At 38.0% G+C, this 25,920-nt stretch overlaps 1 protein-coding gene across 1 annotated transcript in view; it reads left to right on the plus strand.

Annotated features, from left to right (window-relative positions):
- Positions 1–15,437, plus strand: part of LOC121386111 (ABC transporter G family member 20-like) — a gene marked incomplete at its 5' end in the record, with an annotated part of 52,845 nt that extends 37,408 nt beyond the window's left edge. The window contains 7 exons of the mRNA XM_041516909.1: positions 3,669–3,739; positions 4,396–4,484; positions 7,022–7,125; positions 7,889–7,961; positions 10,593–10,679; positions 13,905–14,051; positions 15,412–15,437. Coding sequence (XP_041372843.1) covers positions 3,669–3,739; positions 4,396–4,484; positions 7,022–7,125; positions 7,889–7,961; positions 10,593–10,679; positions 13,905–14,051; positions 15,412–15,437 — 597 coding nt within the window. The remainder of the gene's footprint in view (positions 1–3,668; positions 3,740–4,395; positions 4,485–7,021; positions 7,126–7,888; positions 7,962–10,592; positions 10,680–13,904; positions 14,052–15,411) is intronic.
- Between the last annotated feature and the right edge of the window lie 10,483 nt (positions 15,438–25,920).

A 25,920-nucleotide genomic window follows, 5' to 3' on the forward strand; every position in this document is an offset into this window, starting at 1 on the left:
AGAGTCCCTTTTTAAAAACCAGGACAGAACTTAACTTCTCTAAACCGGATCATTCTTAAAATCGGAAATTTGTCTTGGACCCAAGGGTGTCCGGTTTAGAGGGGTTTCACTGTGTTTGATGTGGCCCATTGGAAAAGCATTCGCTTGATTTCTCATTCCAACCAGTGCACCATGACTGGTATATCAAAGGCTGTGGTATGTGCTATCCTGTCTATGAAATGGTGCATATAAAAGATCCCTTGCTACTAATGAACAAATGTAGCGGTTTTCCTCTGACTAATGTAAAAATTACCAAATGTTTGACATCCAATTGCTGATTTATATAATTAATCAATGTGCTTTAGTTGTGTTGTTAAACAAAGCAAACTTTTCATCATGGAGCCATGGGTAACTAGGGTTACAAAAATAAGACTCATTTTATGGCCACCATCTCATCCACTTTGCACTTGACAGTTTTCCTGTCAGTTTTTCACAACAGTTAGCACACTCCATCTAAGTCCCACGGCATGGGAAGGTGCCAAAACACAAAGTTCTATATATTCTGTAAAAAACCCCAATCTATAATGAATTGCATTAAACTACCATTTTATTGCAAGTTTAACACTGAAACCAGAAAGACATAAATGCAAACGCTTTAAACTACGTGACAGCATTGTGTGTGCTTTGCCAAATCGTGATGACGTCATATTTAGTATTGACAAGGTGTTTGCTTTGTTGGCGTCAAATTGTCCAATGGTAGTATACGTTAAACCAATGCATGATAATTTCTCAGTGAAAAATTATGATTTTTATTTTCCCCGTTATGAGTGCCTGCTGGGGAAATAAATATATTTATTACATACCCATTAAATCTTACTATATAAATACAGTCCTGAATACAAAAATGAAATACACTTTTCCGTATTCAACTCAACTGCCGGAACTATGCCGTATTCAACGCTACTATTTATAGCACATGGTTACCGGGAATGCCCGTAGCGATATGTAAACAAAGTTGGTGCTTGGTTTGAATTGCCTATTAAAACAGTTAACTGTTATGCATGTTTAAAATGCTATTTTGTGGAACATTTGAAATGAAAACAGACAAAAACGGTGAAGAATATTTGCAATTTTATGAGCGCGATACCAAAATTAGAGATGGGAACACTACTCACCAACGACCTTTTAATGCACGATTAAGGTCGACGACAGTCACTTTTTGGACCCTTGTTTTGGTTTTGTACACAATAAATCAAACATATCCAACAGTAATTTTGTGATATGATATATTTGACAAAAGGTACTTTTTATTTCTTTCATCTTTTAAAACTTAAAATTAATATTTTGTCCAAAATAAAAAAATACCAACCTGCAAACAGCGTTGTCTGCTTGTAAAAGAAATTTGACAGGGGTCAAGGTTAGTAGACTAGTTTTTATTTTAATGTGGCGAAGCATTGTAATAATATAGCTAATTTTGAATTTAAATTACGTCAGTATTCCAATGACATCACTTTTCATCTCCTTACAAAACCATAAACTGAGTACATGACGTTTCCTTTTTAAGAATATTGGAAAAATTGCAATGTAAAATTGCTATTGAATTTTTTTTTAACATTACTAATGCACCTGAATGTGTTTGAACAAAATCTTGTGATTAAAAAATTGTACTTTTTACGAAATATGGATTTCAAGTGAAATTACGGTAAGATATACTATATTTATTGTGTATGAAGCCAAAACAAGGGTGCTAAAAGTGACTGTCGTCGACTTTAGCAAAAATGATGTTGCATGCACCGTCTCCTCATGTAGAAAACTTGGATGAACTGACAACCGGATTTTTTAGTGGAGCGATGATTTATGGAGGCACATTTAATATAAACGAACTTTTCAGCAACGAGTAATTCCATGAACATCAATAAAAGAAAACACAACGATGACGACACAGACATTGAGGGTACAATTCTTGACATTTTTCTTCGTTGATTAAACTGGCACGCTGAAGTTTTTGCGACGTATTACGAGCAAATTAAATATTACATTGTTCGTGAATTTTAGCTATTACATTGTCTTTAAAAGGCATTTCAAACAATATCATTAATATTATAGGTAACCCTTCACTCATTCTTTCTTATTTCTGTTTATTGTTTAAATAGAACTATATTCCTATGTGTAATAATTAGTGGTTCATCGATCCGCGTAGTAACACAGCTGACCTAGTTGTGTAAATTGAGAAATCCCCGTCATTAGCTAGCAGTGTTACAATTTTTTTAACTATTATTTAGAACTAAATTTCAATTTAGAGTGTAATAAATACAAAACTACATATATGTGGTTTTCTGATTTCTGTATTCCACGAGTGTATTTCCTTCCGGAAACCCCTCTGCCTTCGGCATCGGGGTTTCCTGCAGGAAATACACTCGTGGAATACAGAAATCAGAAAACCACATATATGTAGTTTTGTCTATATATATACATGTTGGCCAGTTGTACAGCCTCAACTGATGAGGGCTGGCTGTCTACACGGTGGTCATATTATTTGGCTAAAGCCCAGTGTAAGGTCACCACACCCCATCGACACCCCATCTAAACATTCCTGTGTAAGTCCCATGGCATAGGAAGGTGCCAAAAGGGGGGGCACACACACACACACACATATACATGACGACATTGTATAATATACAAAAACATCGCTGCTGCTATAAAATGGGGGCACTTGCCCCCCCCCCATGTTTCCTACGCCAGTGAGTCCCATGCTAACCACAGTTTACATCTAGTGTGAAAATATTCCCAGGCCTCAAATGATGCAATTGAAATAAAAAGATATGGAGGGGTTATGATGTTTACAGTATGAGTTCCTGATACAGGGTAATATTCATGATTGAAACACAAATATATGGAGGGGTTATGATGTTTACGGTACGAGTTCCTGATACAGGGTAATATTCATGATTGAAACACAAAGATATGGAGGGGTTATGATGTTTACGGTATGAGTTCCTGATACAGGGTAATATTCATGATTGAAACACAAAGATATGGAGGGGTTATGGTGTTTACAGTATGAGTTCCTGATACAGGGTAATATTCATGATTGAAATACAAAGATATGGAGGGGTTATGATGTTTATTGTATGAGTACCTGATACAGGGTAATATTCATGATTGAAATACAAAGATATGGAGGGTTATGATGTTTATTGTATGAGTACCTGATACAGGGTAATATTCATGATTGAAATACAAAGATATGGAGGGGTTATGATGTTTATTGTATGAGTACCTGATACAGGGTAATATTCATGATTGAAATACAAAGATATGGAGGGTTATGATGTTTATTGTATGAGTACCTGATACAGGGTAATATTCATGATTGAAACACAAAGATATGGAGAGGTTTAGATGTTTACTGTATGAGTTCCTGATACAGGGTAATATTCGTGATTGAAACACAAAGATATGGAGAGGTTATTGTGTTTACTGTATAAGTTCCTGATACAGGGTAATATTCATGATTGAAACACAAAGATATGGAGGGGTTATGGTGTTTACAGTATGAGTTCCTGATACAGGGTAATATTCGTGATTGAAATACAAAGATATGGAGGGGTTATGATGTTTACAGTATGAGTTCGTGCATTTTCAGGCCATGAGTAATTTAGTTCAAATAAGATTTTTTTTTTTTCCAGATTGAACAACCAATATATGGAAATATCAGTCCAAGTTTCACTAATTTCATGGCACCTGGATATATTATAAGGTAAGTGATGCATAGGGAGTGTTTGCATAATACAAAGATATACCTACAATATTCCAAAGTACACTTACCACACATGACATCAATGTATTAACTGCTTGTGAATGCAGTATTAAATGTGAAAAATAAGTGATATAATTTTTATTACATAGGGAGTTTAAATTATTTCAACCCTTATGTTATATGACATTGCAATTTCCTGGTGTTATAATTTTATTTTTATTCTGATTTCTGATACTGGTTTGTGTAAGAATTACATGTAGGTTGTAAAAGATGAAATAAGAAATCTCTGGACTAAGCCTACTTTGTTCTTTTTCTTATCTGTCTTACAGAGGGGTGAGACTTGGCCCAGTGGTAAAGTGTTTGCATGATGTGCGGTCGGTTTGGGATCGATCCCCATTGGGCTATTTCTCGCTCCAGCCAGTGCACCACGACTGGTACATCAAAGGCCGTGGAATGTGCTATCCTTTCTATGGGATGGTGCATATAAAAGATCCCTTGCTGCTAATTGAAAAGAGTAGCCCATGAAGTGGCGACAGCGTGTTTCCTCACTCAATATCTGTGTGGTCCTTAACCATATGTCCGACGCCATATAACCATAAATAAAATGTTCTGAGTGTGTCGTTAAATAAAATATTTCCTTCCTTTCTGTGTTGCAGCATAACGTTTTTCATGGCCACAGGCTTGACAACGATGGTGTTTATAACCGAAAAGCGAGAGGGTCTTCTCGACAGAAGTCAGGTGGCAGGTAACATGGTATTTTAAAAAGGGGAAACACTGTTGGTGTGATGGTTGGGATGGAGGGGAGTGTCCAAATCTGTACGCTGTCAGATCAAATTTTGAATTTGAAGTGATAAAATATGGCATTCCCAGCCACCTTAGCACAGTAATAGGGAACAGTTGGGAGTCCATAACCCCCATGCACTCCCCCCCCCCCCCCACACACACACACCAACACCCACCCACTCACCAACACCAACTCCGCCATCCTCACCCACCCCACCCCCGTTCTTTGACCCCAAATTATATTATTCTAGTTTGAAGACAGGATTCAGTGTATTTCAGTTCCTGAATCTGTTTCTCATCCAATTTTCATGAAACTTTAGGAATAGGATAATGATATTTTGAATCAATTTGTGTTTTCACGTTGTGACAAAGGTAACGGTCACTGTTACTAAAAATATATATTAAAATGTCACAATTCGACCAACTTCATCAGGGTTCCACCTAGCATCTGGGAAATGGGAGTCATTATGACTCACATGGTTTTATTTTGGGAGTCATGCATTCAAAAATGGGAGTCATCTTTGATATATTTCTTAAATCACACAAATAACTGAATAACTGTTTTGTTTATATTACATGCATATATTATATCCACTATTCTATCTGTATACATACAGTCGACCTTCGATAACTCAAACTTCGATCTTTCGTAAACGTCGATCTCTCGAAGTGAAACGGCGGTCCCGGCCGAACTGCTATACAAACTAGTAATAACAGACTTCAAACACTCAAACTTCGAACATTCGAAAAACTCTATCTCTCAAAGTAATTTTGTGGTCCCACCATAAAAAATTAAAGGATATTGCACTTCCAAAACTCGAAGTTTGTGGAGTGACTGAGCCTTTTAACTGTACCGGTAATACTTTACAGAAAAATGAATTGTCACCTAAGCCAAGCGTGAGTGCCCCGACTGGTCTCGGCTATCGATGATACACCGGTAATTACAGAATAATAGATCGCCGACTATGCGGAACGAATTGATCCTACATGCCTGCATTTGGTTGTCGGTGTTTGTACACGGCAGCGGGCTTCATTACACAAAGTACGAATAGTCTTGTAATCTTAAAAAGAACTGTTGCAATAACAATTAACGCTGTTTGTTTTTTCTCTTAAACGAGTGAATCATGTCAAATTTGTTATTTGCTATTTAAGTGTTAATTCAAAATGATTCATTACTAGTCATTTAGTTATGATAGAAACTGATACATCAGAGATTGAGCAATCTGGGGAAGGACCCGGCAACGGCAACGGCTGTACGAATTTCGAAAACTCGAACTCCCTGAAACTCTTAACTATTTCGTCGTCCCCTTCAACTTCGAGTTAACGAACTGTACATACATACATACATACATACATACACGCACGCACGCACGCAGGCACGCATACATACATACATACATGCATCAATACATGCATCGATCAATACATGCATACATACATACATACATACATACCAATCTAATTAAAATTAGCTCCACTGGTTAATTACTATTACCTGTGGATTTAACAGCACCCCGTTGGAGCTCATGTCCAGTTGACCTTTCATTCGACCAATCAAAACCTTAATTGCAAAATAATGCCAGTGATTTGAAAAGAATTTGAAAACATTTGGGATTATGCCGAGGGTATACAAAATGTTTTGGGTGAATTACAAAATATGCCGGAAACTAATTTCAATATAAAATTTTATATAAAATTTGTTTCAAGAGAAAAAAACAAAATAAAATCTGTTTATACTAGTATACAATCCAGAGTTTATTACTGCACTTTTCCCCCTGTTTTTTAATGTTGAAATAGACCAACAAGTTCGCCTATTGCATAGTCTCGCCCGATATTTTTAGAATTTGTATGCTCCTGAATAACACTATAAAAGGCGAAGTATAATTGGTAGATATTTAAATTGTTATTTATAGATGAAATGTCACCTGGACATGGGAGTCCATTCAATGCTGTTAGATCTACTGGTAGACCAGTAGAGCTAATTTTAATCACATACATACATACATACATACATATACATACATACATACATACATCAATACATACATGCATATAGGACTAGGATCATAATATCTTGAACAAGTTCACCTCTCTTCATCAAAGGTGAAGGTCACGGTTACAAAAAATAGAAATTACACCATTGCTCTACTGACTTCACTTCTCATCCAATTTTCATAAAATATCTCATACAGGAATAGGATCGTGTTCTCATGAACAAGTTCTCATTTCACCTCTCTGCTTCAAAGGTGAAGGTCGCTGTTGCTAAACACAGAAATTATGAATGATTGTGTTTATTCATGCTGTCACAAAAATCATGATCTTCATATTTATCATTTTAAATTATCGTCATACATGTAATATCATCCATGATTAATGGCTTACGTATAAACAAGGTATAAGTATCTATATAAACAAGGTATAAGTATTATGTATAAGGTATAAGTATTGCCAAACTGAGGGGGATTATCAGCGTTTCCGATGCATGGTTTGTGTTTTCAGGTTTAAAGACTATTGAAAGCATGATCGCTCACATCTCTACACAGTTCCTAGTTCTTATTGTTCAAGTGGCCCTACAACTGGTGTTTGCTATTGTCGTCTTTAAGGTGTGTACAGGCCCTTAGGAACCAGGGGGATGGGGTGGGACAAAATTGTACTGTCTCTTTATTCTCCCCCGTTCCCATCACTACAGATTTGCACCTCCCCCACTTCAGATATCCTTAAAGTTAAACCTTAAAGTTAAACATTCCAAATTGGTAATTCTGACACAATCAACAGTTAAAGTTTGTTTTAACGACATCAGTAGAATACGTTGATTAATTAATGATCAACTGTTGGATGTCAAACATTTAGTAATTATGACAATCTTCAATTCAAAAAAATAAACCAGCAAAAATATCTTTCTCAGTGTCTGTCTCTGTCTGTCTGTCTCTCTGTCTCTGTCTCTCTCTCCATCTCAGTCTGTCTCTGTCTGTCTCTCTCTCTCTCTCTCTCTCTCTCTCTCTCTCTCTCGACCTCTGTCTCTCTCCGTCTGTCTGCCTCTCTCTGTCCCTCTGTCTCCGTCTCTGTCTCTCTCTCCTCCCCCTCTCTCCATCTCTGTCTGTCTCTCTGTCTCTGTGTCTCTCTCTCCACCTGTCTCTCCCTCTCTGTCTCTCCGTCTGTCTGCCTCTTTCTGTATCGGTCTCTCTCCCTCTGTCTCTCTCATCCCCGCTCTCTCCATCTCTATCTGTCTGTCTCTCTCTCTGTCTCTCTCTCTCTCTCTCTCTCTCTCTCTCTCTCTCTCTCTCTCTCTCTCTCTCTCTCTCTCTCTCTCTCTCTCTCTCTCTCTCTCTCCCTAGTTAATGTTTTTTTGGTGTTTCTGTCTTGTAGGTTCCGTACCTCGGTCCTCTAATATGGGTGATCATCCTGGCTCTCTTACAAGGATTCTGTGGGATGACATTAGGTGAGATTTTGAAACTGTTTAAATCTTGAGTCTCGGCTATAGCTTTATTATTTTAACATTTAATCGCTGAAATTTAGCTCGGTTCGGTAGAGTGCTCACCTGAGGTGCTTTAGTCAAAGGAATGAACCACCTTGGTGGAGCCATTCTGTGACTGGTCTTTTTCCCATCCCAACTAGTATAAATAAACTGGTAAAATAAAGGCTATGGTATGTGCTGTTCTGTCTACCGGCCTTGGTGGTGCAGTGGTTAAGCCATCGGACTTAAGGCTGGTAGGTATAATCTTGTAGAATAAATGTTTATTTCTATACATTTTAAGGATGTATAGTCATCTAAAATCAGGGAAAGGAGAGTAAAATTACATACTCTAAAATCTTGGAAATCAATGGATATATATTTATAATTCTTTGATAGATTGTAGTAAGAGAACTGCTGTTTAAAATATGTCAAAGAACTTGAAATGTAGTTTTAAATTTGAAAATGTTTCAAACCCATAACCACCAAGTAGAAGTACCGTACTTATGATCTGTTTTGTTTTTAACTACATGTAGGTACCCTCAAATTATTTTCTGCCAGAAAGTGATAATAAGTGGTTATTTCCATACATGACAGGGGAGGTGTTTTTAACAAGTGGTTATGTCTGTACATGGCAGGGATGGTGTTCTTTAACAAGTGGTTATTTCTATACATAACAGGGATGGTGTATTTCTAATAAGTGGTTATTTCTATACATGACAGGGATGGTGTTTTTATTAATAAGTGGTTATTTCTATACATGACAGGGATGGTGTTTTTATAATAAGTGGTTATTTCTATACATGACAGGGATAGTGTTTTTCTAACAAGTGGTTATGACTGTACATGGCAGGGATGGTGTACTTTAACAAGTGGTTATTTCTATACATAACAGGGATGGTGTTTTTATAATAAGTGGTTATTTCTATACATGACAGGGATGGTATTTTTTTTTAACAAGTGGTTATTTCTATACATGACAGGGATGTTTTTTTGTGTTTTTTTAAATAAGTGGTTATTTCTAAACATGGCAGGGATGATGTTTTTAATAAGTGGATATTTCTATACATGACAGGGATGGTGTTTTTAATAATCGGTTATTTCTATACATGACATGGATGGTGTTGTTAATAAGTGGTTATTTCTATACATGACAGGGATGGTGTTTTTCTAACAAGTGATTATTTCTATACATAACAGGGATGGTGTTTTTAATAATCGGTTATTTCTATACATGGCAGGAATGGTGTTTTTAATAATCGGTTATTTCTATACATGACAGGGATAGTGTTTTTAATAAGTGGTTATTTCTATACATGACAGGGATGGTGTTTTTAATAATCGGTTATTTCTATACATGACAGGGATGGTGTTTTTAATAATCGGTTATTTCTATACATGACATGGATGGTGTTGTTAATAAGTGGTTATTTCTATACATGACAAGGATGGTGTTTTTAATAAGTAGTTATATCTATACATGACAGGGATGGTGTTTTTAATAATCGGTTATTTCTATACATGACATTGATGGTGTTTTTAATAAGTGGTTATTTCTATACATGACAGGGATGGTGTTTTTAATAAGTCGTTATTTCTATACATGACAGGGATGGTGTTTTTCTAACAAGTGATTATTTCGATACATGACAGGGATGGTGTTTTTAACCAGTGGTTATGTCTATATATGGCAGGGATGGTGTTTTTCTAATGAGTGGTTATTTCTATACATGACAGGGATGGTGTTTTAATAAATGGTTATTTCTATACATGACAGGGATGGTGTTTTTCTAACAAGTGATTATTTCTATACATGACAAGGATGGTGTTTTCAACAAGTGGTTATTTCTATACATGACAGGGATGCTGTTTTTAATAAGTGGTTATTTCTATACATGACAGGGATGGTGTGTTTTTATTAATAAGTGGTTATTTCTATACATGACAGGGATGGTGTTTTTATAATAAGTGGTTATTTCTATACATGACAGGGATAGTGTTTTTCTAACAAGTGGTTATGTCTGTACATGGCAGGGATGGTGTTCTTTAACAAGTGGTTATTTCTATACATGACAGGGATGGTGTTTTTAATAAGTAATTATATCTATACATGACAGGGATGGTGTTTTTAATAAGTGGTTATTTCTATAAATGACAGGGATGGTGTTTTTAATAAGTGGTTATTTCTATACATGACGGGGATGGTGTTTTTAATGAGTGGTTATTTCTGTACATGACAGGGATGATGTTTTTCTAATAAGTGGTTATTTCTATACATGACAGGGATGATGTTTTTAATAAGTCGTTATTTCTATACATGACAGGGATGGTGTTTTTAATAAGTCGTTATTTCTATACATGACGGGGATGGTGTTTTTAATAAGTCGTTATTTCTATACATGACAGGGATGGTGTTTTTAATAAGTCGTTATTTCTATACATGACAGGGATGGTGTTTTTAATAAGTCGTTATTTCTATACATGACAGGGATGGTGTGTTTTTTAAATAAGTGGTTATTTCTATACATGACAGGGATGGACTTTTTTAATAAGTGGTTATTTCTATACATGACAGGGATGTTTTTTTTTGTAATAAGTGGTTATTTCTATACATGGCAGGGATGGTGTTTTCCGTTGTGTGTGACAAGGAAGAATCGGCCATTCAGCTAGCTCTCGGCTCGGTTTACCCGATGTTGCTACTCAGTGGTAGGTCCAGGAAGTATTCAAGTACAGTAAAGTACTCTTATAACGAACTGCAAGGAACAATGATAATTAGTTCGTTATAGCAGTAGTTTGCTGTACACATTTGAAAACGTTGGCCGTTTTTATTTTCAAAGTCGGCCATATTGGATTTTTCTCATTTAAAACATGTTAATATAGCATACACAAATTTTAACATAATTTATTGTGAACAATAAACATTTTAATTAATATGTTCAGTGCAGTCGTGTTTGCTGCACTGCCGTTTTTGCACTAATTTACACTGAAATTCAGTATTTTGAACAAAATATTTGGTTTGTTTTAAAAGAAAAATTAATCAATTATACATATTTCATTCTATACATTAAAATCTATTAATAGTATATAGCATGAGAAAACAGGACTTTACGACTAATTTGTTGTATGCAGTAGTTTGTAGTAAGTGTGTTCGTTCTAAATGTACTTTACTGTACATGCAGAGTTGAAAAACAAGAAATTCAAACATGTAACTTAGAGACAGACATTTTCTAAAGAATTTCATAAACATATATAGATACTGGTGTTGAATAAAAGATTGTTTTGTTTAACGACACTACTAGAAAAGTTTTATTATAATTAATTTTTGGCTGTGGGATGTCAAACATTTGATAATTCTGGCACATACATGTATACACTGTAAGTTTCGGAAGTAATCATCTACATTTCTACATTTAATTTAGTGATAGGGTGTCTTTTATATGCAATTCCAACGTATAGCTTTGTGGACTTTTGTGTTGTAATGTCTTACTGGCCTCAGTGGTGTCGTGGTTAAGTCATCGGACATAGGCTGGTTGGTACAGGGTTCGCAGCCTGGTACCGGCTCCAACCCAGAGCGAATTTTTAAGGGTAGGTATAAGGCCACTACACCCTCTTCTCTCTCACTAACCACTAACCAAATAACAACCCACTGCCCTGTACAGACAGCCCAGATAGCTGAGGTGTGTGTACAGGATAAGTGTGCTTGAACCTTAATTGGATATAAGCACGAAATAAGTTGAAATGAAATGTAATGTCTCAGACTATTGCTCTGAAATATGATATGTGGTTTTATCATGTACATATTTATACATGTAGATCAAGTTTGACTTGCATGGGGATATACCAAATTTTTTACTTGATTTTTAGCCAGATCAAATTTGACTCCCATGAGAATTTATTCAAGTACCATCATAGTCAAAAATGAAACTTAAACATGTTTGACACAGTTATAGCCCTTGACTTGAGGGGACACTTTTTATATTAAGATAATGAGAATGACAGGGTGATAGATGAGAGAGATGAATGGATATGTGAGCCAGCTTTGACGGGATTTGAACTTGAGGCCCCAAGTAGTAAAACAATACTCTCAGAATGCTTGTTAAATACTACTTTCAGTGAGACAGTTTAAACCAAACACATTTTATATTTTGATAAAAAATGCAACAATATATGGAATAACTGACGTTGTTGTATTACCATGAAAGTAAATATTACATTACTGCGACTTTCACTCCTCACTACTACTAATAACTTGGTGACTTGCAAAACATTGCATCAATTCACTAGCTAGATTGGTGTCTGCAATTTCAGATACAATTAGTCACACATGGATTCTTTTCTCCTGTTTTTTGCTTCTTCTTTTTTTTTCTTGTCTCTTGATTTTAACCTAGTATTATATGTTTTCTTGTAAATTTTGATTGAATACTGCTGTCCTTCGATGAAGGTGGACATGTCAACGTGCGCTCTCGAGTTGCCCCCCCACCTGGGGGGACTGATTGCCAGCTTCGGCCCGATGTTGGAGTTCCGGGTCACGTATACCGGGTCACGGGCGACCGTGACTTTGGTGTATGGTGACCCGCCTCCACAGAAACGGAAAGGGGGGACTGGAAGAGGAAGAAGAAGGAAGAAACCGGTGCCAGGGAAGGCACAGGGGGGGACAAAGCTGGCGGCTCAACCGCCAGTGGCGCTCCCTCCTGTGATACCGCCCCCACCGAGTCCTCCGGAGAGGAAGCAACCACTTGTGGAGCCTGCATCCCCGGAACGGCCGTACACCACCCAGGAGATCATAAGATTCAAACGGACGAGTGTGCCACCACCTACTTCAACCTCCACCCCAAAGACGACGACTCCGGTGAAGCGGTCAACAACGACCGCTCCCGTCGAGACGCCACTTGGACTTGTTGTTCCGGCGACAAAAAGGAAGGCAACATCACCGACCACCCAGCCAGCCAAGACCAAGCCGCCGCCGGAATCCGCTCCCCCTGTTGACGACGAATGGACCATTGCCATCAGTGGACTTCGCCGTCATCTCCATCAGTACATACAGGGGGACACGCAGAAACCAGAACTACTTCGGGGAGGTTTTTTGAACCAACACCACTGGAAGACCATGGAGGACGGCAGCAATTACGAGCTACATTCCAAGATCTTCAATGAAACCAAGGGAATAGTCGTTACGCACCGAAGGGACCAGACCTACAGACAGTGCATCCTGTTTGCTGAACTCGACAACAGATCGATCCACAGGATGTTACAAGCGGTCTGCGGCCCCGACTATTCCAAGGTGGTACAACAACTACACCAGATCAGGGAAAAGCTGCCGTCGCTCCGAGACACTCCAGGCTCCCCGAAGTAGACCAACCTTACCTAGGACAGGTATCCTCCTTTTTGGGCTTAGTTGGACTTTAAACTTTTTCGATCGAGCTTCAAAATTCTTATGTTTATTTTTTTATAAATAGTCCAACGCAATTTACTTTGGCGCCCGTTCAATTGCTCAAATCACCTTAAAACCTTTTCGGCCGAGCAGTCTAACTTAATTTTGGGTTTAAATTCTTAGTCCGGACATGATGTTAGGAGCAGGTATTCTCCGTAGACTTTAGCTTTTTCTAGTTAGACCCGAAGGAATCGAAATTTAGCCTGTCAGAACACGGCCCATTTTCGGTGTCTACTAGTCGGTCCGCGCAGTCGCTGGACACTACTAAATTTTTATTCCAAAATCTGCCCACTTCAAACTTATCCCCCACCCTTTTCTGTCCTGGACTTAGTCACTGGCAAAGGCCAGAGATTATGCCCAGGACAGACATGCTTGAAACCTTCGTGGTATATGAGCATGTAAATAAATATTGGAATGGAATGAATACTGTAAGATTTGTGACTTGAAAATCACTGTTTTTATGATTGTAGATTTATAGCGTTTATGGTTTTATTTTGCAGGCGTCATCTGGCCTATAGAGGCCATCCCCGAATGGCTGCAATATATCAGTGTTTGTTTACCGATGACCTATGCCTCCGAGGCCATGAGATCCGTGCTCAGTAGAGATAAAGTGAATGCTTGTTTAACGACACCACTAGACCACACTGATTTATTAATCATCGGCTATTGGATGTCACATATATTTGGTGATTTCCAACTTGTAGTCTTCAGAGGAAACCTGTTACATTTTTCCATTAGCAGCAAGGGATCGTTTATATGCACCATCCCACAGACAGCTAGGAAGCACATTCCACAGCCTTTAATATACCAGTTGTGTCGCACCGGTTGGGATGGGAAAAACCAATTAAAGAAAGGGTCCACCCACTGAGGTGGTTCAATCCTACGATGCAAGCATGTCAGGCGAGCGCTCTACCGACTGAGCTAGATCATCTCTTCTCCCCCCCCCCCCCCCCCACAAGTAGAGGTCAGGGGCCTAATTCACAAAGCTCTCTTAGGCTCTGCTAGACAACAAAGCATCCTCTTTGCAAGTCTTTTAGCATTGCACTGCGATATCGCAAAGTTGCGAGAGTTTGGTGAATTCGGCCCCTGGTCTCTTGCTGATTTTTGTTTCAAAGCCCAAGAATACTACTCACGAAACATTAATTCCTTGAAATATTAGCAAAAAGCATGCCCATAGGAACAAGGTCTGAAATGGGGGGGGGGGGGGGGGGGGGGTGTGGCGGGGAAGGTATACAGTCTATAGTGGGGAGTAGTCCAGTTAAATTAGCTGAAAAAAGTGGTCAACCGACAACTAATTGCAACAGAATTCATTTTATTGGTTTTTGAATCTCAAATGCCTTGTCTACAACATATTAAAAATATCAAGGTGTAGGTGAGGGGGAAAATCCATAAAATCCATAAAATTGCTTGTATGTGACCCATACATGTATAAGCAATATTGCTTGTATGTGACCCATACATGTATAAGCAAAATTGCTAGTATGTGACCCATACATGTATAAGCAATATTGCTGTGTGTGTTTTATTATAGGGTAGGGATATATTTTTCACTATAACTTTGTTATGAAATGAAATATTTTCTTAAATTAGATATTATCTTAAAGGTAATAGACTGTTTTAATATAAAATAACATTTTGTAAAAAATAATAATAATTTATGACGTCACAATATTGCCATAATTATCTCCCCTTCTGTAAATCCACAATTTCTCATATGTTGAAATTAAAATGTTTGTCCTAAATTTATTATTTTTTAAAATTATGAACTAAAAGTGATTTGAATTGTAATTTTATGCATAAATAAACTAGTTTAAATGCATTAATTGGTATGTTGTTGGTTATTCAGGTGATTTATATATACATGTTTGAAACTTGTGTAATTAAACAGTGCAAAGCTAAACCTGTTTCAATCACTGTCACTTACCTAGTTTTTGTGTGTATTTGTTAGTTGACTGTTCCTCTTTGTGTAAATAATGTATATATTTCACTTTGTCTTTCATGTTCCAGTGTCATTATTTAATCCCCATCACTAGCACTGGTTCCCATATTTTTGTTTAGGGGCTAACCACTGTCAATGTCAATCTATATATAAATTTTTTTTTTAATCAGTCTGTATTTTGGGGTTTATTCACCATTTATTTGTTACATCATTGTTACTATATACTTCGATTTATTTCTGGTTACTTTCTGTCTACTCCATGTACTATTCATGCTTCTTCATTGAAGTCGACTTCACTTCCTGTGAGATAAGAGAATTGAAACAACTTGTACCGTGGCATTCTCCGCAACTTACAGAACATTCCATTTCGTGCTTACGACATGTGCATCATTTTGTGTCACAGTTCAACTTACACTTACAGCAAATTATCTTGAGCAGATTTTGTGATGCAAGCGGCAAAGTTGTTTTTGTTGGATACAGTTTGTTTTCACTGGTATACCATCCCCATTTTTGTGGATCTAACTCACCAATATTATCATCTGCGCTAATCCAGTGTCGACATTGTAAATACACTCTCTTGCTGTGAAAGGCAGCAGCATTTGATGTTGGTGGCAAGTTTTGAATTTGAACACAGATTGTTGCTGAAATGGCTGTCTGCATAAACCGTCTAAATCAGAGATGATCTAGTCCTTCATGCAGCACACCACCATACAAGAAAGCAATGATTTCTACTCCATCCTTAACTACAGTGTCTTTACTTAGATCTTCTTTCAGAAAGTGTGCAATCAGATTTCTGTAATATTGATGGGCACAAGTCTTTTGAGGGCTGCCCCTTTACCAATACCATATAACCTTGATGTGGTATCACAGCCTGTAAATGCATGTATTACAGGTAGTCAGTGATACATTTCCTGCCCAAGCACCATCTTTGTTTTCTGGATATCCCATACTTTTGTTTGTCGCAAGGAATTGTTAGATTGAAAGTATAGTTTGTTTGATTTTTATATTAGCATAGTAGCACAAGAGGACACGAAGATCTGTGTCTTCACCAATAAGTACAACATCCCTCGTCAATGCACAAGCAACAGCTGTTTTCACAATCAGCTTATCTGCATCACCTGTAGCATGGATTGTTGAACATTGGTTGTCACGAAGCTTTCAGCTGAGCAGATTTATGAAATCCTGTTTCTTATCAGTGTTTGCTAGAAAGAGTTCCTTGATGGTTTTACATGGCATGTCTTCTATAAAATTGACTCAGGGGACTAATCCTTTTGATCGTCGTATGTGTGTTACATCCTTTGTTAATGGCCCTTGATGATAGCTATCAAAAACAACAACCGCATCTCCATATTTCCGTCTGACGTAATCAACATATGATTCACAGATTGTCAGAAAAGATTCACCTTTGGTCCAAGGGATACGTTGTATGAGGGAACCTCCATCTAAAATGTATTTGTGATTTGAATCCTTCATTTCAACATCCTCACAATCACCCATACCCCAAATGGTTTCTGGGATTTGTGGCTTGCTCACCTCTCGAAGAAAACCACATGCATCAAACATGGATGATGGAAAGCTGCATAATTCATATCTGAATACTTCTGACATGTCATCAATCTCGCTGTGTGCTGCTATAGTTAGGCGCTGGAAAAGAAGTTGTGGATCAGTTTGAATTGTGTCTCCATCAACTTTGACACTGGTCCTTGAGCTCATGATGACTACTTGGTTTGACTTTTTGAAAGTGTATTCTAGGATCTTCTTTCCAGCCATGTTTGACCCGACAAGCTGTGCTTTGTCAACATTTACATTTTTATCTGCCACTACTCCTGTTTCGATGTTGGTTAGAGATGGGTCTTCAACAGAAGGATTTCTTTCACACAGGAATGACAGAAGACAAAGGATGTCATGTCTGTCCCTTTTGGAAGCCTATAGTATACGTCAGTGCCTGTAGAGCATTATGCACATCAGCACATGCTGGCATCGAAAGCAGCCACTTTGATCTCTGTGATTCTCTCATTCCTCTACCTCTGGTCATGCCGCCCGTTGTCTTAACACTCCTCATAAGCACTTGCTCTATCACTAAATTCGAGGAAAGTCCTGCCCAATAGCGATAACTTCTCCGGAGAACCTGATGGCCTGCCTTGAACATAGAATATACTTCAAGGTTGTCTTTTTCTAGATCTTGCATATTAGTGAGATAGACCTAAGCTGACTTTGCATAGAGGTTGTGACCAGATGCAGCAAAATAAGGTAACATCTCACTCACAGTTTGAAGGTGCAGAGCCCAGTCGCCTGTCCGTTCTGCTTTTATAAATCCCCTGCGCGTGCTGTAGCCTCACTGTGGTGCAGGGTGTAACATTCTCTTTGAGAATGGCCAATACAGCACAAATTGAAATTTTGAGTAAAAGTCAGTATCTATCTGTGATATTTGTATTTTTGCACAGTTCTTTACACTGTTTTTATTTAAATCTTGAATTTTTATATTGATGTTGATCATCACCTTGTTTGTTTGCATTACCATAGTTTGACACCCAATAGCCGATGTATTTTTCGTGCTGGGGTGTCGTTAAACATTCATTCATTCATTCATGCTTTTATAAATTGTCGCAAGTTGGCTACCATGTCAGAGTATTGCATCCAAAACTGTGACGTGTGCAAGTGCTGAAGAGATTGTCTTTCTTTCAATATTTGTCCTTCTATAATTTCTAGACTTATTTTGACACAGAGATGAAACCAAGATTTCTCCCTTTAAAAGTTGGTCATAAAGTCAGCTGCCTTCTGCGAAACAGTTTGTTCTTCTCTAGTTTCCTTTTCCTCATCTACTGTCACATCTTCTGTCTAGGCGTACATTTCGACATCGACATTTAAATTCTCAGCTGTGGAATCGGCAATGGTTTCATTATCATTACTCTGAGGACTGGTCTCATCACCTAATTGACTAGAAGGCAGTGGATCTTTAATTGTTCGTGATATCAAGTATCAAGAAGAAAATGTGCTCTTACTGCTCGGCTTACAACCTTTCCACTCAGCATATGACCAACAACATTAGATGCATACATGTTTTCTGTGATCTCCTGGCTCCGTATTCATAAACGTACTTAAGTCAATGTATGATACCTATATACATACCTAAAGTACATAAATAAGTATCATACATTGAATTAAGTACGTTTATGAATACGGAGCCTGGAGACCTGAACCACTCATTATATGGCCAATGCAGTCAAGATAACTCATTTCTATATGGAAGCCTCCCAGTCGCAAGACGATAGAGCAGAGGGGACTGTTTGGAGGTTCATTATTGATGATAGTGTTTGCTTTCCAGTACTGTGGCTGATCAAACGTTAATACTGGTGTTGATCCATATCGCCGGGAATGATCAGATACAAATACCATCGTAGAGTAAATGCAGAAAGGATCGCTAGCATTCATGTCGATCATTGATAAGAACGTTACAGACGACCGTCCTGGATATGATCCATTCTGGTACATCTGCACAAGTCCTGACTATCCTGGCATATGTAACCCGAGTGGCCAAATGACCGAAGAGAGCATATCTAACTTCAAGGTATGATCTGTGGTTCTTAGATCCTTCAGTTCACCAAATGTCATTGTTGACATGTTGTTTGTCATTGGCTTGTAAGAATGTATTTTAATTTTCCCAAGTGATATTAACTCGTTTTGAGACACAACAAGTCTTGGTACGGGCATGCTTCTTTTGGAAAGGTGTTCTTTCCGTCAAGTGTACATGAATTGTGGTCCACATTGTCTGCAACATATAGTATAAAGCTCCCAGGCACAAAACCAGGTATATCAGTTCCTTGGGAGGAAGCAGCAGCACTAGTTTCAAAGCATTACACTTCAGAATAGGAAGCACAAAAACCAAGAGTACTGAGCCTATCAATCAAAAACTTTGATTTAAATTGATAATGAAGTTGAATGCCTAATCCAATCTGTAACGGTGCTAAATGTAAACAAGGTCTAAATGCCTTCATTATTGCTTGACCAATAGCTTATACTTTCAGCTGAGAATCCTTTTCTATGAACACTCCTTTCAAAAGCACACGTAGACATTCTGGTACATATTGGGTGTTTTTTTTCAATAGAGGATATATCAGAAGGCAACGGATAATTGTCTACACAAGTTTCTATTGACTGAACATCATTCTTAATCAGTTTCTTTCAATAGAGGATATATCAGAAGACAATGGATAATTGTCTACACAAGTTTCTATTGACTGAACATCATTCTTAATCAGTTTCTTTCAATAGAGGATATATCAGAAGGCAACGGATAATTGTCTACACAAGTTTCTATTGACTGAACATCATTCTTAATCAGTTTCTTTCAATAGAGGATATATCAGAAGACAATGGATAATTGTCTACACAAGTTTCTATTGACTGAACATCATTCTTAATCAGTTTCTTTCAATAGAGGATATATCAGAAGGCAACGGATAATTGTCTACACAAGTTTCTATTGACTGAACATCATTCTTAATCAGTTTCTTTCAATAGAGGATATATCAGAAGACAACGGATAATTGTCTACACAAGTTTCTATTGACTGAACATCATTCTTAATCAGTTTCTTTCAATAGAGGATATATCAGAAGACAACGGATAATTGTCTACACAAGTTTCTATTGACTGAACATCATTCTTAATCAGTTTCTTTCAATAGAGGATATATCAGAAGACAATGGATAATTGTCTACACAAGTTTCTATTGACTGAACATCATTCTTAATCAGTTTCTTTCAATAGAGGATATATCAGAAGACAATGGATAATTGTCTACACAAGTTTCTATTGACTGAACATCATTCTTAATCAGTTTCTTTCAATAGAGGATATATCAGAAGGCAACGGATAATTGTCTACACAAGTTTCTATTGACTGAACATCATTCTTAATCAGTTTCTTTCAATAGAGGATATATCAGAAGACAACGGATAATTGTCTACACAAGTTTCTATTGACTGAACATCATTCTTAATCAGTTTTGCTGCTGTTAAAATGATGGACTCGGAAGCAGAAGCCCTGTCACTGTCCTTGGAGGTCTTCTGAATTTGGTTGGGATTAACATATAGTCGCCGACACTCTTTATGAACATGCTGCCCAGCTGATGATTTGATACTATCCCCACGTTTTTCACTTGCAGTGTTGATGCCTTGACTTCCCTTTTCTCCCAATTTAATGGAATATTCTTCAGGAACATCTGTCTTTTTCACAAATGACACACGTATCCATGATCTTCAAGAACCTGCAAAGAGAGAGAGAGAGAGAGAGAGAAGAGAGAGAGAGAGAGAGAGAGAGAGAGAGAGAGGGGGACAGAGAGAGAGAAGGAGAGAGAGAAAGAGAGAGAGGGGACAGAGAGAGAGAGAGAGAGGGGGGACAGAGAGAGGGGGGGACAGAGAGAGACAGAGAGAGGAGAGAGAGAGAAAGAAAGAGAGAGAGAGATATATGTAAATAGAGTGTACATGTATTTTTAATATTACTATAGTAAACAATAAATATGTAAAAAAAAAAAAAAAAAAAAAATAAATGGAGAACAAAGTAAGTTATGAAAGCATATTAAAATAAACAAGGTAACCAACTATATATCAGAATAAAAAATAAATAAAATTACAATGAAAATAAAATTAGTCACTTAAATTATGACCCAAAATTAAAACTTAAAACTAACGAAAAAATATGTCAGACGAGACATCCGTCAAAGGTAGAAATCAATTAAAACTGATCACATTTAATTGTTTGAGACAATAATAAATCATTTATTTTCATACACGTCCAATATTATATTACTAATAATACATTAAATTATTTTTATTTTTATTGCTAATGTTATTGACCAGTTTATCTATTTTACACATCCTTGTTAAAAATCATTCATAATTTTGTCACTAACAATTAAATTGTGAAAAAATACATGTACACGTTATTGGCAACTTGCCAATATAGCCCCAATGGGCTTCCATACTTGGAAACGAATGTTGAGGAGCACCTTTAGTGTTTCTTTAAAAGCAAAATTAAACTTCTGGTTTTTTCGTAATATTGTTTTAAATTGTCAACAAAATTTATCATACCGTAAGACTTACAATAGTATAATTTGGTTTTACACTGCTAAAAAATGTAAACAATTTGCCATGTAGGATAAAATGTTATTATCTCCCTTGATGTGTACGGCATTCTACGACGTCATATTTTAAATATATTTTCGGACAAAGTTTGTCTCAAAATTAAGCATGTTCCACCACCTATATTTTCCGATATTTTTTATATGTTGTTTCTAAACTCATTCTGGGTAATTTCTCGTAAAAAGTGTTTCTGTTGGAATTAGTTGCAGGTCAAACCTTAATTTGACTGGACTAGAGGGACTTGAGCCAGATTCTTATCTTTATTTATATAGAGATAACTTTATTATAAAGTTATCCTCTAAATGATTTGTTCCAGGTTGGGACATCACGGCCTTCCTAGTGTGGCGCGGTTATCTGATAACTATCGGCTGGAGTACTGGTCTACTGCTTCTAGCTGCTGTTATTCTCCGCATTAAACAGTAACAACTGCTGGTGTTGACTTTATTATAAAGTTATCCTCTAAATGATTTGTTCCAGGTTGGGACATCACGGCCTTCCTAGTGTGGCGCGGTTATCTGATAACTATCGGCTGGAGTACTGGTCTACTGCTTCTAGCTGCTGTTATTCTCCGCATTAAACAGTAACAACTGCTGGTGTTGACTTTATTATAAAGTTATCCTCTAAATGATTTGTTCCAGGTTGGGACATCACGGCCTTCCTAGTGTGGCGCGGTTATCTGATAACTATCGGCTGGAGTACTGGTCTACTGCTTCTAGCTGCTGTTATTCTCCGCATTAAACAGTAACAACTGCTGGTGTTGACTTTATTATAAAGTTATCCTCTAAATGATTTGTTCCAGGTTGGGACATCACGGCCTTCCTAGTGTGGCGCGGTTATCTGATAACTATCGGCTGGAGTACTGGTCTACTGCTTCTAGCTGCTGTTATTCTCCGCATTAAACAGTAACAACTGCTGGTGTTGACTTTATTATAAAGTTATCCTCTAAATGATTTGTTCCAGGTTGGGACATCACGGCCTTCCTAGTGTGGCGCGGTTATCTGATAACTATCGGCTGGAGTACTGGTCTACTGCTTCTAGCTGCTGTTATTCTCCGCATTAAACAGTAACAACTGCTGGTGTTGACTTTATTATAAAGTTATCCTCTAAATGATTTGTTCCAGGTTGGGACATCACGGCCTTCCTAGTGTGGCGCGGTTATCTGATAACTATCGGCTGGAGTACTGGTCTACTGCTTCTAGCTGCTGTTATTCTCCGCATTAAACAGTAACAACTGCTGGTGTTGACTTTATTATAAAGTTATCCTCTAAATGATTTGTTCCAGGTTGGGACATCACGGCCTTCCTAGTGTGGCGCGGTTATCTGATAACTATCGGCTGGAGTACTGGTCTACTGCTTCTAGCTGCTGTTATTCTCCGCATTAAACAGTAACAACTGCTGGTGTTGACTTTATTATAAAGTTATCCTCTAAATGATTTGTTCCAGGTTGGGACATCACGGCCTTCCTAGTGTGGCGCGGTTATCTGATAACTATCGGCTGGAGTACTGGTCTACTGCTTCTAGCTGCTGTTATTCTCCGCATTAAACAGTAACAACTGCTGGTGTTGACTTTATTATAAAGTTATCCTCTAAATGATTTGTTCCAGGTTGGGACATCACGGCCTTCCTAGTGTGGCGCGGTTATCTGATAACTATCGGCTGGAGTACTGGTCTACTGCTTCTAGCTGCTGTTATTCTCCGCATTAAACAGTAACAACTGCTGGTGTTGACTTTATTATAAAGTTATCCTCTAAATGATTTGTTCCAGGTTGGGACATCACGGCCTTCCTAGTGTGGCGCGGTTATCTGATAACTATCGGCTGGAGTACTGGTCTACTGCTTCTAGCTGCTGTTATTCTCCGCATTAAACAGTAACAACTGCTGGTGTTGACTTTATTATAAAGTTATCCTCTAAATGATTTGTTCCAGGTTGGGACATCACGGCCTTCCTAGTGTGGCGCGGTTATCTGATAACTATCGGCTGGAGTACTGGTCTACTGCTTCTAGCTGCTGTTATTCTCCGCATTAAACAGTAACAACTGCTGGTGTTGACTTTATTATAAAGTTATCCTCTAAATGATTTGTTCCAGGTTGGGACATCACGGCCTTCCTAGTGTGGCGCGGTTATCTGATAACTATCGGCTGGAGTACTGGTCTACTGCTTCTAGCTGCTGTTATTCTCCGCATTAAACAGTAACAACTGCTGGTGTTGACTTTATTATAAAGTTATCCTCTAAATGATTTGTTCCAGGTTGGGACATCACGGCCTTCCTAGTGTGGCGCGGTTATCTGATAACTATCGGCTGGAGTACTGGTCTACTGCTTCTAGCTGCTGTTATTCTCCGCATTAAACAGTAACAACTGCTGGTGTTGACTTTATTATAAAGTTATCCTCTAAATGATTTGTTCCAGGTTGGGACATCACGGCCTTCCTAGTGTGGCGCGGTTATCTGATAACTATCGGCTGGAGTACTGGTCTACTGCTTCTAGCTGCTGTTATTCTCCGCATTAAACAGTAACAACTGCTGGTGTTGACTTTATTATAAAGTTATCCTCTAAATGATTTGTTCCAGGTTGGGACATCACGGCCTTCCTAGTGTGGCGCGGTTATCTGATAACTATCGGCTGGAGTACTGGTCTACTGCTTCTAGCTGCTGTTATTCTCCGCATTAAACAGTAACAACTGCTGGTGTTGACTTTATTATAAAGTTATCCTCTAAATGATTTGTTCCAGGTTGGGACATCACGGCCTTCCTAGTGTGGCGCGGTTACGGCCTCCTAGTGTGGCGCGGTTATCTGATAACTATCGGCTGGAGTACTGGTCTACTGCTTCTAGCTGCTGTTATTCTCCGCATTAAACAGTAACAACTGCTGGTGTTGACTTTATTATAAAGTTATCCTCTAAATGATTTGTTCCAGGTTGGGACATCACGGCCTTCCTAGTGTGGCGCGGTTATCTGATAACTATCGGCTGGAGTACTGGTCTACTGCTTCTAGCTGCTGTTATTCTCCGCATTAAACAGTAACAACTGCTGGTGTTGACTTTATTATAAAGTTATCCTCTAAATGATTTGTTCCAGGTTGGGACATCACGGCCTTCCTAGTGTGGCGCGGTTATCTGATAACTATCGGCTGGAGTACTGGTCTACTGCTTCTAGCTGCTGTTATTCTCCGCATTAAACAACGCGCGCACACACACACACAGATGCGCGCACACACACACACACAGATGCGCGCGCACACACACACACAGACGCGCGCACACACACACACACACAGAGACCCGCGCACACACACACGCGTGCGCTTCAAGCAAATTTTCTTTTTTTATAACATTTTTGCGGGGAAGCATGACCCAACACCTCTAAAAACTTTGCTTGGCATAGTTAACACCCCTCCCCTACACAATGTCCTGCACATGTGTCTGAATTTATTGTTCTTGATGCATATAAATTGCAAATTATGGGTAAAAGTATAACTATAATTGAAAAACTGATGGTGAATATGTTCTGTAATGTGATTGGTTAATAAACATTGTTTTGTGGGAACCAAATCGACAATAACACTCACAAATCTAGTGAAGGAAGGAAATGGTTTATTTAACGATGCTCTCAACACATTTTATTTACGGTTATATGGCGTGGGACATATGGTTAAGGACCACACACATATTGAGAGAGGAATCAGTACTACTGAACCACGAAATGTAAACTCAGTATCTTGAGGCACTGTGAAAAAAACATACTGACGGACAGACACGAAATGTAAACTCAGTATCTTGAGGCACTGTGAAAAAAACATACTGACGGACAGACACGAAATGTAAACTCAGTATCTTGAGGCACTGTGAAAAAAACATACTGACGGACAGACACGAAATGTAAACTCAGTATCTTGAGGCACTGTGAAAAAAACATACTGACGGACAGACACGAAATGTAAACTCAGTATCTTGAGGCACTGTGAAAAAACATACTGACGGACAGACACGAAATGTAAACTCAGTATCTTGAGGCACTGTGAAAAAACAGACACGAAATGTAAACTGACGGACACAGACACGAAATGTAAACTCAGTATCTTGAGGCACTGTGAAAAAAACATACTGACGGACAGACACGAAATGTAAACTCAGTATCTTGAGGCACTGTGAAAAAAATACATACTGACGGACAGACACGAAATGTAAACTCAGTATCTTGAGGCACTGTGAAAAAAACATACTGACGGACACGACACGAAATGTAAACTCAGTATCTTGAGGCACTGTGAAAAAATGTAAACATATCTGAGGCACAAAACACGAACAGACACGAAATGTAAACTCAGTATCTTGAGGCACTGTGAAAAAAACATACTGACGGACAGACACGAAATGTAAACTCAGTATCTTGAGGCACTGTGAAAAAAACATACTGACGGACAGACACGAAATGT

This window comes from Gigantopelta aegis, chromosome 12 (assembly GCF_016097555.1).
Source record: "Gigantopelta aegis isolate Gae_Host chromosome 12, Gae_host_genome, whole genome shotgun sequence".
NCBI classification, from domain to species: Eukaryota; Metazoa; Mollusca; class Gastropoda; order Neomphalida; family Peltospiridae; genus Gigantopelta; species Gigantopelta aegis.